The 23,386-nt window shown below is 45.7% G+C and overlaps 3 protein-coding genes across 3 annotated transcripts in view; 2 read left to right on the top strand and 1 right to left on the bottom strand.

Annotated features, from left to right (window-relative positions):
- Positions 1-23,386, bottom strand: part of Cep97 (centrosomal protein 97kDa) — a 132,570-nt gene that overhangs the window by 98,216 nt on the left and 10,968 nt on the right. Inside the window, exon 9 of the mRNA XM_037425939.2 lies at positions 19,526-19,640. Within this exon, the coding sequence (XP_037281836.2) occupies positions 19,526-19,640 (115 nt within the window). The remainder of the gene's footprint in view (positions 1-19,525; positions 19,641-23,386) is intronic.
- On the top strand, positions 8,016-10,300 carry LOC119174836 (uncharacterized). Its single transcript, XM_037425936.2, has one exon. It carries the CDS (start codon positions 8,428-8,430, stop codon positions 10,099-10,101), a length of 1,674 nt encoding a protein of 557 aa, XP_037281833.2. The 5' UTR covers positions 8,016-8,427; the 3' UTR covers positions 10,102-10,300.
- On the top strand, positions 10,590-12,017 carry LOC119174837 (uncharacterized). Its single transcript, XM_037425937.2, has one exon. It carries the CDS (start codon positions 10,772-10,774, stop codon positions 11,477-11,479), a length of 708 nt encoding a protein of 235 aa, XP_037281834.2. The 5' UTR covers positions 10,590-10,771; the 3' UTR covers positions 11,480-12,017.

Here is a 23,386-nt window from a genome sequence, read left to right as displayed (position 1 = left end):
CATGCATCCGATTTTCGCCTATCCCAAGTTTCCTCTTCACTGCTTTGACGCTTCCTCCATTTTTCAGAGCGTGTTCAATTTTCTCCATGTTATACCTTCTTACGTCGGATACCTTACGCCTATTAATCAACTTCGAAAGCTCTGATTGATTTGATTTGTGGGGTTTAACGTCCCAAAACCACCATATGATTATGAGAGACGCCGTAGTGGAGGGCTCCGGAAATTTTGACCACCTGGGGTTCTTTAACGTGCACCCAAATCTGAGCACACGGGCCTCGACATTTCCGCCTCCATCGGAAATGCAGCCGCCGCAGCCGGGATTTGAACCCGCGACCTGCGGGTCAACAGCCGAGTACCTTAGCCACTAGACCACCGCGGCGGGGCAACTTCGAAAGCTCTGCCAGTTCTATTTTGTCTGTTGTACTTGCGACTTTCATGATTTGACGCTTCTCAATGAGATTCTTCGTTTCCTGGGAAAGCTTGCCAGTGTCCTGTCTAACTACCCTGCCTTCAACTTCCACTGCACACTCCGTAATGATACTCGTCAGATTATCGTTCATTGTATCTATGCTAAGGTTGGTTTCCTCACTAAGACCCGAGTACCTGCTCTGAAGCGAGACTCTGATTTCCTGTATTTTCCCTCTCAGTGCCAGCTCATTGATTGGCTTTTTGCGTATCAGTTTCTGTCGTTCCTTTCTCAAGTCTAGGCGAATTCGATACCGTACCATTCTATGGTCACTGCATCGTACCTTGCCAACCACTTCAACATCCTGCACGATGTCTGGGTGCGCACTCATTAAAAAGTCTATTTCGTTCTTATTTTCGCCATTAGGGCTCCTCCATGTCCACTTGCAGTTTCCTCGTTTTCGGTAGAAGGTATTCAAAATCCGTAAATTATTGCGTTCTGCAAATTCTACTAGTAGCTCTCCCCTGGCGTTTCGAGTACCGATGCCATAATCTCCTACTGCCTGGTCTCCAGCCTGCTTCGTCCCTACCTTTGCATTAAAGTTTCGCATCAGTATTGTACACTGTGTTTTTACCTTACTCATTGCGGATTCTACGTCTTCATAGAAGCTTTCAACTGAAGCGTCATCATGGCTGGATGTAGGCGCGTAAGCCTGTATCACCTTCATCTTGTATCTCTTATTCAGTTTAATTACGATACCTACCACCCTTTCATTAATGCTATAGTATTCCTCTATGTTGCCAGCTATGTTTCTGTGAATTAGGAACCCCACTCCCAGTTCTCTTCTGTCAGCCAAGCCCCGATAGCAAAGGACGTGCCCATTCTATAGCACCGTATAGGCTTCATCTGTCCTCCTAACCTCACTGAGCCCTATTATATCCCATAACTACCAATATGGATAGGATAGTTCAAATAGCGGAGGTGTTTTACAGGGATCTGTACAGTAGCCGGTACAACCACGACCTTAATACTATAAGAACTAGCAGTAACCCAGATGACACCCCACCAGTAATGATAGAAGTCAGAAAAGCTTTGGAGAGCATGCAAAGAGGCAAAGCTGCTGGTGAGGATCAGGTAACATCAGATCTGCTGAAAGATGGAGGACAGATTGTGTTAAAAAAAACTAGCCACCCTGTTTACGAGGTGTCTCCTGACGGGAAGGGTACCAGAGTCTTGGAAGAACGCTAACATCATCTTAATACATAAGAAAGGAGATGACAAGGACTTGAAGAATTACAGGTTGATCAGCTTGCTCTGTGTAGTATACAAGCTATTTACAAAGGTAATTGCTAACAGAGTAAATAAACATTAGAATTCAATCAACCAAAGGAACAAGCAGGATTTCGAACAGGCTACTCAACAATCGACCACATTCATACTATCAATCAGGAAATAGAGAAATGCTCAGAATATAACCAACCACTATACATAGCCTTCATATATTACAAGAAGGCGTTTGATTCAGTAGAAATATCAGCCGTCATGCAGACACTGCGGAATCAGGGCGTCGATGAAGTATATATAAACATCCAGGAAGAAATCTACAGGGGATCAACTGCTACCATAGTGCTTCATAAAAAAAAAAGCAACAGAGTACCAATCAAGAAGGGTGTAAGGCAGGGGGACACAATCTCCCCAATGCTATTTACCGCGTGCTTACAGGAGGTTTTCAGAAGCCTAGAATGGGAACAGTTAGAGATAAGAGTTAATGGAGAGTACCTTAGTAACCTGCGCTTCGCCGATGACATTGCATTGCTGAGTAACTCAGGGGACGAATTGCAACTCATGATTACGGAGTTAGACAAGGAGAGCAGAAAGGTAGGTCTTAAAATGAATCTGCAGAAAACGAAAGTAATGTACAAAAACCTCGGAAAAGAGCAGCGCTTCGAGATAGGTAATAGTGCACTTCAAGTTGTAAAGGACTATGTCTACTTAGGGCAGGTAATAACCGCGGAGCCGAACCACGAGATTGAAGTAACTAGAAGAATAAGAATGGGGTGGAGCACATTTGGCAAGCACTCTCAAATTATGACAGGTAAATTGCCACTATCCCTCAAGAGAAAGGTATATAACAGCTGTATCTTGCCGGTACTTAGCTACGGAGCAGAAACCTGGAGACTTACAAAGAGGGTTCAGCTTAAATTGAAGACGACGCAGCGAGCAATGGAAAGAAAAATGGTAGGCGTAACCTTAAGAGACAAGAAGAGAGCAGAGTGGATTAGGGAACAAACGAGGGTTAAGGATATCATAGCTGAAATCAAGAAGAAGAAATGGACATGGGCCGGGCATGTAGCGCGTAGACAGGATAACCGCTGGTCGTTAAGGGTAACTAACTGGATTCCCAGAGAAGGAAAGCGGGTTAGGGGGAGACAGAAGGTTAGGTGGGCAGATGAGATTAAGAAGTTTGCGGGTATAAATTGGCAGCAGCAAGCACAGGACCGGGTTAACTGGCGGAACGTGGGAAAGGCCTTTGTCCTGCAGTGGACGCAGTCGGGCTGATGATGATGATGATATATATAGTTATAAACTTCGAGAATAGTGCAATATAGTAAACAAAACAATAAAATATTTATTTAATCCTAACAGTTTCGGCTGACGCCATATATATATATATATATATATATATATATATATATGAGAGAGAGAGAGAGAGAGAGAGAAAGAGAGAGAGAGAGATGCATAAATTAAAGTCTGCAGAAAACAGCGCTTTGCGATAGGTAGAGAGACGCTGGAAGTTGTAAAGGAACATGTCTGCTTAGGACAGGTGTAACCGTGGAATCGAACCATGAGAGTGAAACACCTAGAACAATAAGGATGGAGTGGATCACATTCGGCAGGAATTCCCAAATCATGAACGGTATCCTGCCAAAAACCTTCAAGAGGAAGATATATAACACAGGTGTATCTTGCCGGCGCTTACATACGGAGGAGAAACCTGGAGACTTCCAAAGAGGGTTCAGCTTAAATTGAGGACGACGCAGTGAGCGATGGCAAGGATAATGGTAGTCGAGACAAGAAGAGAGCAGAGTGGGCCAGGGAACAAACCGGGGTTAAAGATATCATACTAGAAATCAGGAAAAAGAGATGGACATGGGCCGGGCACGTAGACAAGATAACCGCAATTCATTCAGGGTAACTGACCGGATCGCCAGACAAGGCAAACGCACGAACGGGAGGCAGGAAGTTAGGTGGGCCGATGAGATTAAAAAGTTCGCAGGTACAACGTGGCAGCCGAAAGGAACAAGACCCGGCTGATTGGCGGATCACGGGAGAGGCCTTTGCCCTGCAGTTGGCGTAGTCAGGCTGATGATGATGATGATGTGAGTCGATTAGCGTCCAATGACTCGCCATCGAGACCCTAGCTACAACCTTCGGACGACGCTTTCAATGCTCTACCAGCAATCTACAGGTGCTGAACGTGAAAGGGGGTAATTTTGGTTGCCTCAAGGTTGTACTTGAAGAAGAAGAAAACTATTTTGAGGGAAGGGGCAGAATAGTGGTATTCAGGAGGAAGTTGGTTGAGCCCCAAATCCAGGGCCCCACTACCTTGCGCCGCTCGCCTAAGTTGACTCGGAAGCATTAATTGCACCACTGGGTCCTAGCTGACAAGTTGTGCCTCCCACTGTTCCACGTTTCCTACAAAGGTGTTGCCTCGAAAGAATTCAAGTTATCTGGCTTTCGGTCACACTCTCAAGAGATGTGATATAAAGTTGGCAAACCACCGCCCCACGGATGCGCCACCGTACGACGTAGGTTATATTTTGCCGAGCCACGATAAATTTGAAAAAGACTCCCATGTGCACCTTGCGGAGATCCGTAGCATCTCCCCTTCAAGCGATTTGTGTGTGTGGACGGGGGGGGGGGGGGGGGGGGGGTAAGCGAGAATGTCTCGTGAGGCCACTAAATGGGACTCTATTGAGGGAGGCTGGCGCTCCGCTCGGTTGGTCAAATCTCGAGCGTCCGCTCTCTCAATCCCTTCCAGGCCAGCGTGAGCGGGGCACCAAATTGGTCAAGTTAGGTCCCATCAGTTTAGTTATTTTTGCGGGTTGTACTTGAAATTCGACGTACCGACGCGCTTTTTTTTAAGAACAACTGTTGATTACGTAGAAGTTTCCGCCAAACTAAGATACTCTCTAGACAAAATAAATGCGCACACATTGACATGGTTCTCATGTACCACACTTTCCTCAATTGGGCTCGAGAAGGCGAGATAATGAAGAGATTTTTTTTTTCATTTTCCAGGCGTTACGAGCGGTAGTAAGTGACCACCCCGACCGACGTTGTTTACCGTATGCAACATTGTTTGCCGAGCAAGCGATGTCCACATAGAGGGCCATATCTTAGCCAACGTGTACCTTACCAACCACATGACAAGCATAGCTCAGAGAGAGAGCTGCTTCAGGAAATGCGCTTATATATGTAGTCCATGAAGCAGCAAGGGGGGGCAGCGTTGTTCGGGGAGCGATGTGATAGAAGATAGAGGAAAGTAGAAGCTGCTTTATTGAGAAATGAGTACCCACAACCATGCACAGCGGCGGTAGAGTGGCAGGTACCGGGGTCCCTTAATACTATTTACAGTAATGAATGAACCTGAAGGTGCGGTGTTCGATTCACGATGCCGACGTGCACCCTCCGGTTTTTGTAACGAGGAGAGGGGAGCCGTGGCCTAACCCTCGGTGTCGCGAGCTTGAGGTTCCGTCCTTATCTTTATGCGGAGGGGTTAGTTGAAAAACCAAAATAGCAATACGCTTGGGGTAATTATATTTGATTGAAACGCCGAAGGATAAGAACCAAAAGGTAGGCCTATCCATCCCACAATCACTCCGCTTCTTTCTACAAAGCATGGGTTAACACGTACGGCTCGGCGTCCTTGGGAGAAAGATAAAATTAGTGGTGGTGATAGTGATTCAATGGAAAAAGAGAATACAGTTAGTTCTGCAACTCTATAGGGTGCATGGCACGGAGCCTAAGAGGAGTCAAAGAAGACAGATGAAAGGAGAGGCCACCTTTTCCATAAACGAGTGTGCACAACAACGAGTGCTAGACCTATAATAAGTTCACGTGCTACGTGACGCCAAACAGGCTCAGAAAGAGTGTGCCACACTAGTCTCCATGGCTACAGGTGGCGCTGACTGACACTGCCACGTTTAAATTCACATACAATGCCAACAAAGTGGCTGGGAAGATAGCCGCCGCGGTAGCTCAGTGGTAGAGCATCGAACGCGTTATTTGAAGGTCGCAGGTTCGGTTCCTGCTGACGGCAAGTTATCTTTTCACCCAACTCCACCTTGGCATTATTGTGTGTTAGATCTCTCTCACACACACACACACACACACACATATGTATATATATATATATATATATATATATATATATATATATATATATATATATATATATATATATATATATATATATATATATATATATATATATATATATATATATATATATATAAGCAAGCCACCACGCATTTAGAATCGCAGCTGCGCTGCAGGTGCAAACGTTAGAGTTAATTTTCGGCAATCACTTCGGGATATCCAACATTGCGCCGGTCACGTCACACTCCGAACTTTATCTTTATGCATTAGCTATTTTATTTTTAAGGTCAGTTTTCATCAAGACTGTCACTGATACAATTCGCTCGGACTCTGGTGCCGATACGGACAGAACAAGCGCATTCATTGCTCCCTTTGCGATAAGCGCGAAGGCTTTGTGTCAGGAGGACCTTTACATTTTGCATATATTCGTCTAGACAGCAATTAACGCTTTAGACAAGCTACATCACCCACGTATTGATACCGCAACTTCTATTCCTGCTAAAGGTGTTGACATGCGACGTCTTGAATACCTTGGAATAAAATGACGGCGAAACAGCCCACGTCCAATTGGCGACGATGATGGACAAGCATGTGAGGTTTGAAACGTGGTCGTGCGGTGGCTTCAATATTTGCCAATGTTGCCGCACAATATGAGCCCCACTTTTTTCCACGCAGTAGAAGTAGAAGGCACATATTCTCCCACCAACAGTCTCAAAGAAGTATATGCAATTTGGCGCACAATAGCCAAATGTGGTAACCCTGAAAGTTTACCGCAGTTCGAACATGGCTTGCACGAAAATGGCGTCGTGAAAAGATGGTGACTGAAATTTGTGTCGTTTTTTTTCCCCCACCAGGAGACATAACTCCCAAAAACCATCTGTAGCAGAAAATCAGCACGAACTACAGCCTGCGCACATGCTATTTGCAAGCAATTCGTTTCACAAGAGAAGTTGACCTTTTTAGTCATTATTTCCTCTATGCAAAGGGGTGGCTTGAAAAGGCAAAACAGGATGAAGCGCGGGGTAATTAGATTAGGATGAAACGCGAAGGTAAAAATAACCAAAATAGGCGATCGATCCTCCCCTCGTCTGCCATGCACAGTCAGCAGAGTGATGCCAGCGCAGCGCTTCCTACCAGCTGTATTCATGGGGTAACGAAGAGAAGGGAGGTGCAAATTCAGTCTCGAGGCGTTCACTATTTCAAAAGTGACCCACAACGGTCTATATATTCTAAATGAAATGCGCAAATGACAGTGCCCACAAACGTGCTAATCGATTTTGAACGGCGTTGTAGGAGTTCGTTTCGTTGGATATTAATTCACTCTGAACAACAAGTGACCTGCGTTTGAGACGGGCTCCGAAGTGTAGGTTCTTGGTTTCTTTATTAAATGTCTTCGTTTCTTTATTAGTTTCTTTTATTAAATATTGTGTACATGAGCTTACAGCATCAGAAATACGCTCTCGTGTCATGTAAATCCTGGAACAGCGATCATACCAAATTCTAAAGTAAAATTTTCGAGCAATTACACCCGCGTCAAGCTGCGCACGACTTGTCGAAGGCTCTCCAAAAAAACTCGCGACGGGGAGCGCTTTGCTACCGATACAAAAAGACGCACGCTTCAGAAATCTATGCAAATAACGAAACAGGGCTTCGCTTCCGACAGCGCATTACTTCACTTCCAGAACACAGATGTACGCTGTACACACAATCAGCACTTCCGCATCGCAAGCGCATAGGATCGATTCAGTTAGATTTTCGCGCAAGTCTGGTCGTACAAGTGTAAAGAACAACACTGTGCGGCGGGAGACGACTTTTAACGTACGAAAGCAAAAACGTTCCCGCGAGTGGGTCAGCGCTAATTTCGTTCGTTAGAGAGCCGAGCGGGCGATAGAGCCTCATTGCGCTGCTGAGCTCATGCGAAGGGCGTTTTATTGCGCGAAGAACGTGCAGTAAAAGGACTCGCGAGCCGGGAATCGGAATGCCGGAGACGAAGCCAGGGAGTAGTACCGCGCGAAAGAATCCCTCATCGACAGCGGTGGCCGAAATTTTTTGCCTCTCCTCCTCCCCACCGCGCCCTAGCGCGCGCTCCCCCATTTAGAGAGAAAGCGAAAGAAAGATGGAGGGCTTGTTTCCGGTCATAAAGCTTCCGGCCTGACTCGCAGCGCCACTCGGTGCCAAACCCGTCATATTCGCGGGAGAGAATGAACGAGAGAGAACGAAAAGAAAAACCAAATTTTTGGGGGGTGCTCACGGCGGCTGCCCCAGCGAAGATGTTGTCACCGGAATGGGCCATGTTGTCGACCTGTGCTAACTAGGTTCTCGTGCTCATCGAATGCACCGAACTGCGGCACCGAAAGGAGAACGGCGGCGATACAACGCACCCGCCGAGTGACGGAGTGACGGCGGCCGAATGGCAGCGGCAAAACAAACCGCTCTGGCCGGGCTGTGACACGGCATGCCCGCCGTACTACACCGCCGACCGAGACTCCCGAGGTAGGCGAGGAATCCATCTTTGACTCTGTGTGTGTGTGCGGCCGCGGAACCAGCACGGCACTCGGGAAGGAAGCGATTCGGCGGGCCGACGCTAGCCGCCGATCTTGCGGGTGACATTTGAGAATTGGCGTTCAGCGGCGCGACGTATGCGCCCTATCAATCAACCGCTCGTCGCGGGCGAAGTCTTGGTGGCCTCGTCGCTAAGTTCGGACGACGCCGAAGACGGCAAGGAGTGTGAAACACGAGGGAGGTGTGACGAGCACCACGTGTGCGCAGCGCTGGCGAACGGGGAACAGCAACACCCTGGCGCTATGTACGCGCAGAATGGCGATGCCCTGGACGGCGCCCAGCCATTGCTCGGCGCTCCGTTGAAGAGGCGACGCAGCGAGGACGGCGAGCGCAACAAGAGGGCTCGCGGTGCCGACTTCCAGCGCGGCTGCGAATCCGACGGAGACCTGCCCACGAGCGTCGGCGCGCAGACCACGACCCAGCATCATCATCACCACCATCATCATCACAAGAAGGCGGCGACCGGTGCTGCCGACGAGCTCCATCAGCCTAACAGCGGAGATGTGCACGGCGTCTGCACGCTCGAGGAAGGATCGCTGAAGCTCAAGATATCGCTGCACCGGCCGCATGCCGTCACACCTGACGGCTTATCGGCCCTGCCGACGGGCAAGCCCCCCAGCAGCGATAAGGCGGCGCATGCGAGCAGCCGGCCGCAGAGCCCTCTGGCCAAGTCCGACGAAGTCAAGGTGGCTTCCGACCCATATTCCCCGACAGCACCACCCGCCACGGACAGTGCCGGCAGTGCAGTGCAAAAGGTGGACGCCGTGTTTTCTGTAGTAGACTCTGATTGTGACCCAAAGCTCGAAGTCTTCGCTTTGCCTCCGAGTCCCGTTTCTCCGCTGGTAGTTCGAAAGGTGGAACTTCCCAAGACTCCTTCGCCACAGGAGGCGGCCTCAGATTTAACCAAAGATTCGTCGATCACCCATAAATACGATACCTCAGCCGCTGCTATAGACAATGCGATCCGGGTGGACAAGCAGGCAATATGTAGCGACCCACAACTCAGGAGCGCTTTAAACAAACCCATATCAAACGCTGTCTTTTCCAGTGCAACCACACCTGCAACGTCGAAGGCACACCATTCAAACACTGCCCTTACGCCGAGTGGCAACAATGCAATCTCCAAAGAGCTTTCGCGTATGATGGACACTTGTGCGCGAGAACACAATTCAGCGGGGGGCCGTTCTCGCAAGAGCACGAATCCCGGCCACTACGTGGCCTACCAGGCACCACACAACCGGAGGCGACTCATTCAGGACACTTCGAAGCTGAGAGGAAAAATGAGAAGTCCCATAGAATTCCCAGCACCCCTCGAGAGTAGAAAATCTCCGCAGAGCTTCCACCACGTGAGCATGTCAGTCGGCCAAAATGGTGGACGAGGCTTTGTCAATCACAACTCGATCTTGGACCATCCGAGTGTGCATGCGAGAATGTTCCCTCCCCCGGGAGCATCCCCTGCCAGGCTGGCTTCGCTGCTGACATCGAACAAGCAGCAGGCACCTTCCGCAGTTAAGCAGTCCGCAGTGCATAGCAAAGCAGGCACGTCATCGGATGTGCACCAGCCACTGGACCTCTCCAAGGCAGTAAGCAAGCCCACAAAGATGGCCCGCTTAGCTCAAACGACAAGAAACTACGTTCCACCCATTATGCTCTTCTACATGAGATCTCGCAGCAGGCAGAGATTGGAACACATCGTGGTAAAGCTATGGGCCAAACAAAACATCCCACTTCGGGGGAGGCCTCGTCCTTAGTATACCTCTCTGCAAAAAACATGTTCCCAAGACGGTGTTTTGTTGAATCGGAGTGCTCGTACTGCTCGAACTACGGTTGAGTGCAGCTGCGTGTAAATGGTGTTTTGCAGATCACATAGTTATGTGTTCGAGATTGGGGTGGGTGGGGGACATCTTGTTACTTTACATTAAAAAAAAAGTGTGCAGCAGTATTAAGTAACATGTTGTCTCGATTTTGTGTAAAAAAAAAAAAACAAACGCACTGACGTTTCGCAGATAAGCGTTGTGCGGAATACACGCGGCACCACTCATGCAGAAAGCGCATACTAGACAGTTTTTTTTTTATTACTTTTTAACCTCGAAGGACCTCGCGCCGGCTCCACAATAAAAACGTCGCCGCCAAGATGGAGTAGGTAGGTTTATCAAAAGCACGACTGCCCTGCGTAATGGCGGCCGGTATGACATCGCGACAAATTTTAACAAGGTATTTTTTTTCAATAGGCGGCAAAATCTCGCCCCCGCGTGCGCCGCGCGTTGGCGAGGAGGAGACGCACGCGCGCGCCAGGCAGCGCCGCGACGCGTGGCGCCCTCCCTGAACGACCGGAGCAGGCGGAGGTCTTTTACCCCGTTAGCGCTCAGGGGCGAAACACGCATCGACAGCGGCGGCCGCGACACAAGTGAGCGCTGCGCGATGACGCCGGCCGCGAAGAAGGGCAAGTACGACGCCAAGTTCAAGCTGCAGGTGATAGAGTACGCCGAGCGCTACAGTAACCGCGCGGCGGGAACCAAGTTCGGCCTCAACGAATCCACCATCCGCGGCTGGCGCAAGGCGAAGAAGGCGGCCACCACACCGCCGGCCACGCCGCGCGGTCATGCGACGACGACGACCGCCCTGGGATGGCAGCCTCAGCGCCAGGCCCCTCCGGTGACCCCGTATTGCGTCCCGAGACCCCCCGGAGAGCGTGCCGAGCCGTGGCCGCGCGAACCCTGGTGCGGAGGCGAGCCCGCACGTGCGCTGGCAGCCGCCGACGCGAACACGCACTACCGGAAGTGTCCGGCGCGCGAGCCGCAGGCCGGCGAACCGCCGTCTCCTGCGCGGGCCTCGGCGGCACCACCAGCGTTCCTGCCCTGCGACTACCCGCAAGGCTTCGCGCCCCTCGTGCCTCATCCCCCGCTGCAGCCAGCCCCGGCGAAGCGCGTCCTGCTGAGCGGCAGCGACTACGGCAACGGCTTTCCCGAGGTGTCCGTGCCGTTCACGGTGATAGCCGAAAAGGCCCTGCGCGCGATCTGCGACCGTCGGGGGCCGGCTGCACCGAGCACCGCGTGCGCCTCGAACCGCGAGGTGTTCGCCAGCTTCCTGGGACTGACGCCCAACAGACTGGTGGACAACGTGACGTGACCGGCGGCCAAGGCCGCGTCGGCGGCTCCGGTCGGGGCGGCGGGCCCGGAACAGCCGCGCACGCGGTCCCGTCACCAGTAGTCAACGCCGCCCGTTTTTTCGGCTCCCTCCTCGCGAGGACAGCGGAGGAGGCCCGGGGTCGCCAACCGGACCACGTTTCCTGCGCCGACCCGAAAAAATTTGTCCCCGCGGGAGGGAAGCACGCCTGATCACGTCCTCCGAGAGACAGGCCTCGCGCGCGCGAACACACGCGTTTCTTCGGAAACGTGCTCCTCTACTTAGCTCAGTGCAATATTTGATGTTATTTCCGACGTTGGCGATGCGGCGCCTTTGCGCGAGCACTTCATTATGCAAAGCTCTCTTGCCTTACTCTTAATAATATTAATAAAAAAAATGGCCCCTGCCCTCCAGACTTGCCATGCCGAAAGCGCGATTGCTTTTCTTTTTATTTTTGTGTATAACATGGCGCGCGAACGGTTTCGCAGTTGGCGAAAATAATAATAATAAAAAAGGAACTCCGAGCTCCTTCAAACGCGCACACGTTTTCCTGTGCAATCAGTGCCACTTTACTGCACCTAATTACTTTGCACTTTGCTTCTTTTTTGTCGCATAATCGATGCACAATACTGCGATCTTTGTTTGTGTACTTGCTTTTCTTCCCTTAGGAGACTTAAGGTGTGAGTGTGTGTATATATATATAAATGGATTTATTAGAACAGTGATACAAGAGCTTTCATATAGAGCTATGGCTTATAACAAGGCATTACCTGGCTGTGCTTGATGGATGCCCGTTATTTTTTACTGGCTCGCTGAGGTGTCGAGCGAAGTGCTTACTTAAGGTGACTGAAGCAAGGTGACCTTAATGTGTTGGCCACACAGGTGTGATGTTTGCCTTCATGTTGCACCCTGTCAACTGTGTGCTTTAAAGAGCTCCATGGAAGCTAGCCGCCACTGCTGTGAGAAACGAAGGTAATAATGATGCCTCTGTCTGCTCAACGAATAGTCCCTGGTGAAAGACGCTTGTGTTTCACCACAGTGTCAAGTAGGCGAGTTCCCTAAGAGCTGTCTTTTCTACAAGACAGTCCACATTCCAGTCTCCAGCCGTCCTGTATTTGTAGGTGCATAACGTACTGCTCAAAGTTGCCCAACTGTCTCTCCTGCCGAGACTGTTTTGTTTGTCGGCCAAAGCTGTTAACCCTGTGCCTGGACAAGTGCTCTGTATTGATTGCGAGAACAACCTGGATGCAATTAAAGGATGACATCTTTTTTTTTTCCTGGATTCCTTGACTGTAATGTTCCATTGTATAAAAAAAAACAGCAGGAGAAATATTCTGCCTCATCTGCCTCACATCACTATTGGCACGACAGTATTAAGAAAGAGGGGCTTGCAGTTATCAGCAGATGGATACTCGGACAATCATTTCTTGCATCGGCCCATCTTGCTTGTTACAATTTTACCTGATTTAATCTGAGGTGGTGGCACTATGCTGATTGAGAAAAATAAAGTGTAAGCTTGCACAAGCTATGCAGAAGCTAGCATGCAAGTGAAAGATAGAAGGTTGAACGCAACCTAATAACTAAAGGTTTGTAGGAATGACATTAACGGAAATTGCTGTCCCCGCTAAAATTATCGCAACCTTACAAATAAAACTGTTTTTTTCTCGTTTAAAGTCTTCATTAGTGCTAGCTTCTGAGTGAGTGTACACAATGCTATCTTCTTGACATTTTCAAAATGTTCTTACCTAAACCTTAACTCAGATCTAAGGCTTAAAAAACAACAAACTGCCCACAATTTTTCAACATAGCCATAAATACATATTTAGCTCTGACAGTAATAAGGTAGCTTTCTATCAAGGTTAAAAGGGCATTGATGGAAAAGGTAGCTAAGTTACATTTCTGCGATGCTAGAAATTTCAATCTTGCCATGATTAGAATCTTACTGAGATAGAAGAGCTGTAATAACTAAAAACAACTTCCAGTTATTAAACTGATCTCTCAAGCCGTCATGAGATTTGGGCATTGACTGCTTGGGATTAGCTGATTGAACAAACAAGAGTTACACATGGATACAAGGACACTTGATATTCGATTTAGTGAGTATTGTGAACTTGCTATTGTAAACCTAACAGTGCCATATGAGCAAAAACGCTGCTTAGAAATCAGTTTCAACATTCTAGTATTTTGCCACTGCTTTGTTTGGGCAGAAAATTCAATAGAAGAAAGCTTGCCCGTCATCTTCACTGCTAGCAACCTTCCATCAGACAACTGTGGATACTGTCATGACCCTTAATGTTGAAAAATGTTATGAACAACGGACCCGAGCTTATGAAGGTGGCATTGCTGTTTGCATCCGCTTCTTATAATATGTACCAAGCTGGAGCTCTCTATTGTCCAGGATTTTCGAGAGAAATTTGGAACATATGCGTCCCACTGCCCACTGAAAGTCAGTCATTTCATAAAAAAAAATTACACCTATTTTTTATAAATACAAACACATATTCTATCACACAAAAAAAGTAAACTAAAGGGTCATTGTAAATTCCATTTGCTAACGGTACTCAAGCAGCAGATGTTGGTACTAGGTATGCCTGCAACAGTCTAATCTTTGTATGTAATAGATGTACAACTGCTTCCTCATCGAGAAGGAACTTCCCTTTACGAAGCAGAGCGAAAATCAGATACTGCTGTCAGCTGCACCCAACGCTAGACCGCTAGTTCAGAAATGTATCACTGAATGGTTGTCAACTTGGCATTGCACAAAATCTTTTAGGAAAATGTATAGTTGTAAATGAATAAAACTACTATAATGGCATATTTAGGAACTGGTGAATATGAGACAAACTTTTTAAGCTTGCTTCTCACGTTGAATCTAATGAAGAGTGCACCAAAATGTGATGACAAAAGGATACAGCGCGTGCGAGGGAAAGGGTTTGTTTGAGATTTATTTTATTTTATTTTTATTTTTCTGTACGTGCAACAGAAAAAAAACGAAGCAAAAGCAAAAGGCTACATAGCCTGACGGAGGCTTTTGCTCCGAAATACAGTCTGGCAAAATAAAATAAAAAAACTAAAATTAACATGTCATACACAACTTAGCCGAATTAGAGAACATCATTATATACAGATACAATTTGCAAATTATGATCACACATGTAACCATTACAAATATAAAGAAAGAACAGGACAGTAAATAGTAATGAAATACCTAAAAAAACATCGCAATATATACAATAGGTGAGGTAAGGAAAGCATCAGGAGACACACGTATGCATTGGGAACATACGTATGCATTGCCTAGCGAATTCCATCAAAACTACTAGTGAAGCCGCTTTCCAGAACAGCCACATGATTGCACTAAAGGTCTGAAAGCAATTAATTTCGTAATTTTTATCTAAAAAATTAGAACATAGAGAACAAAAAAGTGAGTCATACGAGTCCTACTTCCTCACAAAGGGTTAATGAAACATTGTATAATCTGAGGGTTATGTTTTTTCAGAATGCCACAACACAACATGTGGACCATGAAAACAACATTCAAAAACTATATTTGTATAAAAGAAAGCAACTAGAAGCTACTCAAAGCCCATTTAATAGAGGCCACAGTTACGATGAATTACAAACACTCCTTTTGAGCATGTCAAGTTTGTATGAATCACCCTGCAAAAACCTGGTGGTTACTGTCTAATCCTTGTGCCCGGTTTTCAATAACAACAGCACTGGCACCCAGTTTTAAGTTTCTATGCAGATTTATGTGTGCTGGAAAAACCGAATAGAGTGTTCTAGGATAAAGCAGCAACATTTGAGGAATTGCATAGTATAAGCCCTTCTGGGCTTAAGAACCGAAAAAACAATCACTAGTCGAAACACATCAACATGTTCGACTGTGTTGCAACAGATTAAACTTGACTCTACTTTCAAAATGACTTCATGCTGCCACCTTAAATGTGACCTAGGTGGCTTCAAGAACGGCCAATAGAGTGAGCAAGAGAAAAATTCCTGGCAACCTATCACTTGAAGCGGAGTACTAGTGACAACACTGCGAGAGAGAGCGATCCAGTAAGAAAAAGCTGCAGTAGTGGCGAGTAGCAGCTCCAGTGATGCTTGCTTATTATTTATACTTAACAACAATGGTTAATTAGGCTTGGCCTCCCTAATAGGTGCAGTCTTAAAGGCCATGAGGAGAGCTGAGTGGGTAAGGGAACAGACGGGTGTTTAGGGCATCGTACTTGTAATCAAGAAAAAGAAATGGGCATGAGCTGGGTATGTAGTGCATAGGCAAGGTAACTGGTGTTCATTACAGAAGCCGTTTGAAGTAATCTTCAAACGGCCTCATTAAAGGAACTTACTGCCTCACGGATCGGATTGACCTGCATCAAATATTTCCAGAATGTGTCCAGCATGCACTGAGTTACGGGGAATCGTAGCACACTATAAGCATTCTCTCGCTTTTCATTCCGATGAGTGTGCTGAAAGCTAAACAGGTACGGAAAGAAGTTACGTCACACATGCGTCATGATCCTGAGCACTTTCTTTTCCTTTTTTTCTTCAACCGTGCGTTAATTTTAGTGGGATCACGAGCGAGCACATGGGCACGTCGCAGCGTCACAGGTAATTATGGTGCTCACGATGCTCAAACTAGCCAATAGATGTGGACTTTGAGTTTATGACGTGGTAATTTGGTTTATGGCATCACTTGTAGAGAGAAAAGCGAACAGTTTCTAGCTGACTTTGAGAATCAATTGAGAATTCCATGCCGTGTGCTGCACTATAACGTTTGGCTCACATGCTCTCAGAAGCCTTGCCTACTGTTCAGCAGTGTTTCCTCACTATGCTTGAAAACAAAAGCGTTGCAAGGCAAGCATGCAAGGGGAAGCTGAAAGTTAGGTGGCTAGATGATATTTGGAAGTTTGTAGGGATAACATCAGTGCAGCAAATACAGGACGAGGTTGATTTGCAAAACGTGGGAGCGGCATTTTACCTACTGTGGGCTGACGCTGGTGATGATGATTGTGCATTCATAAATTGTCGAAATGGTTGATTGGGAGAGTTGGTGATTCATGATGTTTTGAAATATCAGCGCAATACATAGACAGCGACAGTGCTAGTTCGTGTCTTAGCTGTCCCTGTCAACGTATTGCGCTTGTATTTCAAACCAGTATTCATAAAGCCACACTGAGGTTTTCATAAACTTGATAGTGGAGAAATAGAGATCACTTTTGACAACCTGAGCTCGCTGAAGACTACCCCGACTACTTGACGTTATGCTCAGTAGCAGAACCAGAGAGCCGCGACAGCAAGTAGTGTGTGTTGTGTCAAAACACGGGCCTCTATGGGCTGCTGTATCGGGGTTCTTCATATCAGTTACAACCAGCCTAGATTCTTATTACGTTCTCAAGGCCCTGCCAATTCATATATTTACCTCCTCTCCCCACCCCCTTTAATGAAACTTCAGTAGTCGGTAAACTCACAAATGGCTGCAGAGTGCCATGTCCACAGAGCTGTCATGATGAACAACATTGGTCATAACTGTGTTTTTACTTTCAATAAAAAAGAAAAAGAGCAGCATGTAAACACTCAAAACTTTTTAATAACGAATTGAATAATATCTAATTTAATTCACAATTCAAATCAAATGATTACTATTCATAAATACAAGTATTTGACAGAGTTTCTGAATATTTTACAATGTCAAATGTGCAATATAGGCGTAGGAGCAACCCACTGAATGATTCGGCATGAAACTGACCTGATTTACAATAGTGAGTGCCACAGGTGCACAACTTACTGACAAAGGCCCACTTCACAAGGCTGTGCAGTGAGCTACGCGGAATGCAGTAGAAAAGGGCTTTTAATGTGAACCTAGTTATGATAACTGCATGATCTTTTTCTTGGTACGACCAATAAAGTACACAGAAGCTGTTCTAAGCACTTTGGCAACGCCTGTACTTCGTCAGCTGCACAACATAGTCAGCAAACGGTTGCCAATACATGCCGACTTCTTTTGTGTTGTAGTTGGTTTGCTAGCAAATGTATAGGCCAGAAAACACAAAATGAGCAGTTAATGAAGTGTTCATGTAAAGATATCTCCTTTATGAAAAGTACCACCACTCATCATCACTTATGATAACCTTAAACAATGACAGTGCCTGATGAACATTTTATTGCTAGCTCCTTCTCTCCTTTCAAAAAACCGTCAGTTTGCCTGCCTTTTTGGTACTCACAAAAGAGCCATCTGCCCTTTAGATCTGTGCTGTCGATATATTCGCTATATTATGATGCATTTGATAACCGTGTGAAAACATTACTCGCAACAGCACAGATTGTTATTGAATATTCACAGTCTCGTTAGCACCCAAAAGCAGGAAAGGATCAATATACACCTTCCAAAATGCATTAGGTACTGGTAAGCATCTACATCACATGAAAGGAGCTGCAGTCCACATCCTAAAGCAGTAGCTGTTTTTTTTGTAGGTCGTGTGGTGCTGGTTTCCATATGGGACATCACTTCAGAGTGCGGGGATATGATGATAGTTTATGTGGCATGTAATGAATGGCAAATGCGACGCAGAGGGGTCAAAAGCGACTCTGGTTTTGGCAACATGCAACTTGGCAAGTCTTGAGACATGAGGCCTCATCAAAATGTGGCATGGTCATTGTTGCAGGGGGCTCTTAGTGTCACGTCTGAATCGCTAGATAAATACGTCCCCTACATTCAAAAGACTCCATGTATTGCAGTGCCTGTTCTCATTTTGCCTTCAGCTATTTTTGACATGTCAGAGGTTTTGGAATGAGGAAGCTTGCATTCTCATGAGTTCATTTGCCTTAAATGTTTCCGAAACTGACATGATGCAAGTGGTTATGTTTTAGGCGACTATGTTGATTCCTTTACTTTTCTGCTGGATTTCTAAACAGTGTGGATGGAAGGAAAGGAATTGTCTGGTACATTACAGGTCTGATTTGATTGTGTATGTCCTGGTTTGCCACACAATATTTTGGAAGGAGCAACAGATGCTTTAAAAATGAGCTCCCGACCACTCAAAAGTGTTGAGAACATGAGTGCATTGCTGTGAGCCTTCAGCTCATCAGATCCAATGTTTGCATGCATACAGTAGTCTGCAAGCACCACCTGTACATAGGCATTCATTTTTCTTTCCAATCATCTCTGGTGTTTGATCTCTGGTAGAAAGAAGGTGGCTCTGACCGGTGAAGGCAACAGGTTCAGCCCCATAAGAAACTACCCTTTTCACTTTCAACATGTACCTAGCAAATGCGAGCAGAAAGTTTGTACTATATATGGGCTTTATTCCATAGGCGTGCAAACAAGAGGGGAGCAGGGGTGCCCTTTGCCCCCCTTAGTCACCTAAGGGGGACCCCAAGACTTTCTGACCTGTCCCCCCTCATTATTGCCAAAAGCTGTGAGGCCATAACCCTGCACTTTGCACAATGTGCAGGGTTATGGCCTCACAGCTTTTGCCGATAATGGCATTGTGGGACCCCTGATGTTGCATTCCAAGAACTGCTCACTTCTATACCCCTGAAAAGCAGAGGACCAAGGGCAGGCAATAGCAAGAGGCACGTAATAGCTCAATTATGACTTCTGCGTCTATTGTGGAGCTCGTTTCCTTACTAACTTGACAGACGTGGAGATTGGGGGGCTACTGCGGGCACTCTTGGCACACCCCAATGAAGAACATTACATAAGTCTATGCTTTGTCCTATTAGCAAACAGTGGGCGCCTCCTGACGGACTGCTGTTTATGTTTCACGGCAGCCCGTTCTTACACGGTTTGAGATACATAGCCCTGGGCATGGCCCTGTGAAAGAGACCACACTATTCAAGTGTTCAGAGGTCAGAGTACGACTGGAATCGCTAAGAATGAAACCTTGGTACTGCCTTTCTTCGGAGACCTGTGCATGTCTGACATCAATGGAGACCAGCACTTCTCAACAAAAACGGGGTAGCTCGCCCTTACGTGAGCTTTTGGTTGATGATAAGCACTCACCGACCCGCATTGTAGTGGGGGAAAAAAAAAGGCAGGCAACTTACCTGGTCAGCACCAGTGAGGGGACACACTTGCGACAGGTATTCAACAAGCACCAGGTGGTCACCCAGGTGGAAGCAGCGCCCTTTGCCCTGGCTGTACAACCACTCGGCCTTTAGGCTGCATCACGAACATGCAGAGGACACTGATAACACTGCTAGACGAATGAAAGAGAAATGTGGCATCTAAACAAGAGTGGCATGGGACTTCATAGAGAGGCTGTACGAGCCTCCATGACAACGCCACACTGATTTTGAAGTGGAAGCTTTTTGACATGAGCGGAAGAGACAATGGATATGGATGGGAAAGTTTTGTGGCTCAGCAAATAAAATGTGCACAAATATACAGTGTAAGAGAAATTAACTTCACAATAGCTACATAGGGTGCATTCATCATCAACTGCACAGATAACAATATACCTGTTTTGTCTTGTTTGTGTCACTGATATCATTATCTGTACTGCGCATGATGTTGAATGTTGACTGATAACCCAGCGTGCTGACGCTCTCTTTCATGAAAGTTCCTCCAGACTACACAATTTTTTAGAAGTCATTCGTTGGCAATAAAATATTTATATGAGAGTTTGCTATTCATGTCATATAGTGAGTAAAGCATGGAATAAGAAGATAGCAGAATACTGCCATATTAGTGCTGTGTTTGTCTTACTCTTTTAAGTGTTTCTGATGACACTATTCATTTTATGTGAATAGATATTTAGAAGGTTCCATAGTAAAAACAGCTGTTGCAGTCAATTCAAGCTTTAATGCACCCCGAAAATAATGAGAAATTGTCAAATATAATGCAAGTATATAAGTTATTTTATTATGCTTTATTTTAATGAAACGTGTACCATTATATGCATCTAAAATACAAATGCTGGGTTATAGCAATAATGGCAGAGCAAATAATTTTTTACATGCAGCTGAATATGTCTCCTTTTCTGCAGCAAAACTGTCAAATTTTCAGCAAGCACAACCCAAAATCGCCCATTCTGGGCGTGCATGCACAAACTGGTTAAGCTGGCCTAAGGACAAGTCAACTCACTAATTTTATGTAGTGTTGGTGCAAAGTGAATTCGTAATTTATCGTTGTTCACAAGTCAAGCATTGATTTGTGCAGCAAACCATTAACAATGCGTGCTTTGCTAGCATGTCAGAGGAATTAATGTAACCATGTTTATAGGTAGGGCTAATTTCTGCTCAAATAAATGCTTACAAGCCCAAGAACTGACACCGGTCGATGCAACAAAAAACACTTTCTAATATTTGTACATTACATCAGTTTTTTTAATGCTAGTTTCACTATTATTATAATAAGCATGTGCAATAAAATCTCATTGACACCATTCTGCATAATATGTTTTTAAGCTTAATATATTTTTCCTATTTATTCTTGTTCAATGTTGCTAGGAAATAGCACATTTTCATGGGTTTAATACGATCACAATAATGCCCTAAATTGGACAATACGACTGCCAAAGTGGGTCTTGACTTACATAGCTATACTCCACCTCACCACTACCGTTCTGTGTCTTGAACACAAAAAACCACTCTAGTAACTCTAGTATCTTGGAGCGAACGTACACCCTGAAAACCAACCTACTTGTATACTGTTAACAAGTTATATCAATATGCACGAAGAAAGAAAATCTCACTTTAGTAACAGGTGACACACGTTCTACATAGACTGATAGGTGTGCCACCAAAAAATATTTTTAGAAATTGGTATTATAGCATTTCCTGTGAACAAAAACACCATCCGTCTGTACGGTGCATGTAAGCCAGCCTGTGGAAAGAAGAAGGGGAGAGGTGTAGGCAAAATGTATCCTGATACTTCTGCTGCCTCTTCAAATAAAAATATGTAGCACCCGTGCAGAAAAGCAGCCGCCATATAGTATGGCCTAACTTCAAATTCTTTTATTTGCAAACATAGAGCCCACAAAATTAACAAAACTGGTTGTAGCTATAACAAAAGGCTAGTTGCAAGTCCAATAAAAAAAAACACAATAATTATGAGCACATAACAAGATTTATCATGAGCATACACATACATTCATTGAACTATGAGATTTGCTTGACACTGAAAAGAAATGCATCATAGTTGAAAACAGAGTATTATGCATTTTTAATGTAAATATGTGCACAACTACTCAAGAAAAGCAAGTTACATTTTAACAATTAATACAAACATATGAAAACGCTAGATAAGAAAGACATCCTCAGGTAGTTTATCGTTGTTTATTCCACAACACCATGAAACTCTAGAAGAGTTAGGGTAGATGAGTCGGGCAGCTGCAACACACTCTAAGCGCATGTTCATACACACAAAAAAAACATACAAGGAAGATGGCGCAGTCACAGGAAGCAAAAGGAAATGCTTAGTGTCTCTTACTTGCAAGTATGTCCATCACACAAAGTGCATTTCAAACTAGAAAACCCTCCGAAAGTAGCTTTGGACATTGCCTTTGTGTCTTATTAACAGTCATACATATGTCATTAAATGCTACCAAGAAAAAGCCCTGGCTGCAATGCCTGTTCCTGATCACTCACCTTTCTATGAGCTATCCAAAACAGTGCAAGTTTGATTAGGAAAAGTTTGCGTAAACATGGCACCATAAATGACAGCATCACCTTATGGTAGCTGCAATCACAATGCAGTGACCCCTGCTGCACACAATCGTTATTACAATAAAGAGCTATGCATGCGGTAAGCAGGTGGCCCAGACCATGCACGCATCACCTATAGTGAGAATGCAAAGAATTGAAGACATTATGGGATAAGTACATCCTTTAAAAAGGCAGTCCTGGCAGGGTACAGCGCTTGGTGATAGGTGGCAAGACACTGGAAGTTGTAAAGGAATATATCTATTTAAGACACGAAGTAAACTGCAGAGCCAAACCATCAGAGTGAAATGACTAGAAGAATAAGAATAGAATGAAGCACATTCGGTAAGCATTCTCTAATCACGAATGGTAGTCTACCACTATCCCTCAAGAGCAAGGTATATAACAACAGCATCTTACCTGTACTTATCTACTAAGCAAAAACCTGGAGGTTTACAAAGAGGGCTCAACTTAAATTAAGCTGGACACTCTAAGGAACATAAAAGAAAAAGTGCTCAAGGCCGTGACAAGCATACGATGTATTTCTCCCATGACATACGTCCCTCTTCGGCTTCTAGATTCTAAAAATATTTGTGGCCGTCGATTCGCAAGGCAATAAAGTCCTTTACAAAAAAAAGGCCATTTGATGGTTAATTGAAAAAGTGTTGCAGGGCCCCTTTAAAGAAGCAATCACACAAACATTGTACTTCTTGTATTGCAATAAATAAATAATGGCCCACTTATCATGACTGGAAAGCTCCTTTGCTCGAGCACACGAGAAATTATCATTTGAAGACAGCTTTACAGCCCCCAGTTTCAGTCTTGGTTTCAGAGAGAACCGAGTAAAAACCAATCAGAGTGGTTTTCATGCACACATAGGTGGCTACAACAGCTAGCACACGAAACTGCATGCAGATGAACCGCACAGTGACAACTCTTTTGAACAGAGTCTCCCAGGTAATACTACTATCCCTCCTGTAATGTTTCAAAGGTACGCGACCCCCTGAGGAATTCTTCGGAGAGGCAAACATGTCAACCTCTGCAGTCCTGTGCAAGTGCATGAAGAAGGTGGCTCCTCTTTCAGTTGAAAAGGTCCGTTAGAAGACAGGGCTGGCAGGCATCATGGTAGCCAACCCAAACTCGTGAAGCAGCAGGCTGGCGGTGGTTTACGTTGAAACTGAGGTGGTTTCAAGTTGTGAGGAGGGGCGTTTTACATGCCGTTGCATGACACGCACTTTAAAATTGATCTTAAATATGTTCTAG

This window comes from Rhipicephalus microplus, chromosome 5 (genome assembly GCF_043290135.1).
Source record: "Rhipicephalus microplus isolate Deutch F79 chromosome 5, USDA_Rmic, whole genome shotgun sequence".
In the NCBI taxonomy this organism is placed as follows: Eukaryota; Metazoa; Arthropoda; class Arachnida; order Ixodida; family Ixodidae; genus Rhipicephalus; species Rhipicephalus microplus.
This window is presented reverse-complemented; position numbering and strand designations above follow the sequence as displayed.

Coding starts and splice junctions, on each gene's coding strand:
- LOC119174836 (XM_037425936.2), top strand. CDS start 8,428: ATGCGCCCTATCAATCAACCGCTCGTCGCGGGCGAAGTCTTGGTGGCC.
- LOC119174837 (XM_037425937.2), top strand. CDS start 10,772: ATGACGCCGGCCGCGAAGAAGGGCAAGTACGACGCCAAGTTCAAGCTG.